Source organism: Coturnix japonica, unplaced genomic scaffold (genome assembly GCF_001577835.2).
Source record: "Coturnix japonica isolate 7356 unplaced genomic scaffold, Coturnix japonica 2.1 chrUnrandom451, whole genome shotgun sequence".
NCBI classification, from domain to species: Eukaryota; Metazoa; Chordata; class Aves; order Galliformes; family Phasianidae; genus Coturnix; species Coturnix japonica.
The window spans coordinates 23,408-25,060 of NW_015439870.1; the positions used below are offsets into that span (position 1 = coordinate 23,408).

General features: G+C 58.9%; 1 protein-coding gene across 1 annotated transcript in view; it reads right to left on the bottom strand.

Annotated features, from left to right (window-relative positions):
* Positions 1-785: 785 nt before the first annotated feature.
* LOC107306984 (hyphally regulated cell wall protein 3-like) overlaps positions 786-1,653 on the bottom strand; it is a 4,196-nt gene continuing 3,328 nt past the window's right edge. The window contains exon 3 of the mRNA XM_032441646.1: positions 786-1,556. Within this exon, the coding sequence (XP_032297537.1) occupies positions 786-1,556 (771 nt within the window). The remainder of the gene's footprint in view (positions 1,557-1,653) is intronic.

Here is a 1,653-nt window from a genome sequence, read left to right on the forward strand (position 1 = left end):
AGGCTGAAGGTGGGTGCCCCGAATTGGCACCGCGCTCCCTCCACGTTTGGGGGGCACAAACACAGAGACCCCGTCCAGTGCCCCCCATTGAGGCACAGCCCTATAGGGACAGCGACCACCCCATAAGGAACACAAAGGGACCCCCAGGAAGACCCCAAAGGGATCCCCATGAAGACCCCAATAGGACCCCCATAAAGACCCTAAAAGGACCCTCATGAAGACCCCAAAGGGATCCTCATGAAGACCCCAAAAGGACCCCCATGAAGACCCCAATAGGACCCCATGAAGACCCTAAAAGGACCCCCATGAAGACCCCAATAGGACCCAATGAAGACCCCAAAGGGACCCTCATGAAGACCCCAAAAGGGCCCCAGGAAGACCCTAAAAGGACCCTCATGAAGACCCCAAAGGGACCCCCATGGGGACCCCAAAAGGACCCCCATAAAGACCCTAAAAGGACCCCCATGAAGACCCCAACCCTCTCCCTCTTGGAAGACCCCAATCCCACCCCATAAAGACCCCAAAAGAACCCCCATGAAGACCCCAATCTCACCCCATGAAGACCCCAAAAGGACCCCCAGGAAGGCCCCATGAAGACCCTAAAAGGGCCCCCAATCCCACCCCATGAAGACCCCAACTGGACCCCCATGGAGACCCCAAAGGGAACCCCATGTTGACCCCAAAAGACCCCATGAAGCCACAATCCTACCCCACAAAGACCCCAAAAGACCCCACGTTGACCCCAAAAGAACCCCCCCGAAGCCCCCAAACCCCATCAAAGACCCTCAAAAGACCCCAAAGACCCCCAAAAGACCCCATGCTGACCCCAAAGGACCCCCTGAAGCCCCCATCCCACCTGTGGTTGTGGGGCGGCTGGTGCTGCTGGTCCTGGTGGTGCTGCTGGTTGTGACCCCCAAACTGTGGGGGGGAACAGACGTCGTCCGGGGGGCAGCGGGGGGGACAGGGAGGGGGACATGGGTGGTCCCATTGGTGGTCCCATTGGTGGTCCCATTGGTGGTCCCATTGGTGGGGACATCAGTGGTGACATGGGTGGTCCCATAGGTGGTCCCATTGGTGGTCCCATAGGTGGGGACATTGGTGGTCCCATAGGTGGTCCCATTGGTGGTCCCATAGGTGGTCCCATTGTTGGGGACACGGGTGGTCCCATTGGTGGTCCCATTGGTGGGGACATCGGTAGTGACATCCATGCTGCCATTGCTGGGACCACCCACAGTGCCATTGTTGGGACCACCCAAGGTGCCATTGTCGGGATCACCCTCAGTTCCATTGCTGGTGCCATTGATGGGACCACCCACAGTGCCATTGTTGGGACCACCCACATTGCCATTGATGGGACCACCCACGCTGCCATTGTCAGGACCACCCAAGGTGTCATTGCTGGTGCCATTGATGGGACCACTCACGGTGCCATTGATGGGACCACCCACCGTGCCATTGTCGGGACCACCCAAGGTGCCATTGTCAGGACCACCCACAGTGCCATTGGTGGGACCACCCAAGGTGCCATTGCTGGTGCCATTGGTGGGACCACCCACCTTGCCATTGTCAGGACCACCCTCAGTTCCATTGCTGGTGCCATTGATGGGACCACCCACGGTGCCATTGTCAGGACCACCCACAGTTCCGTTGTCA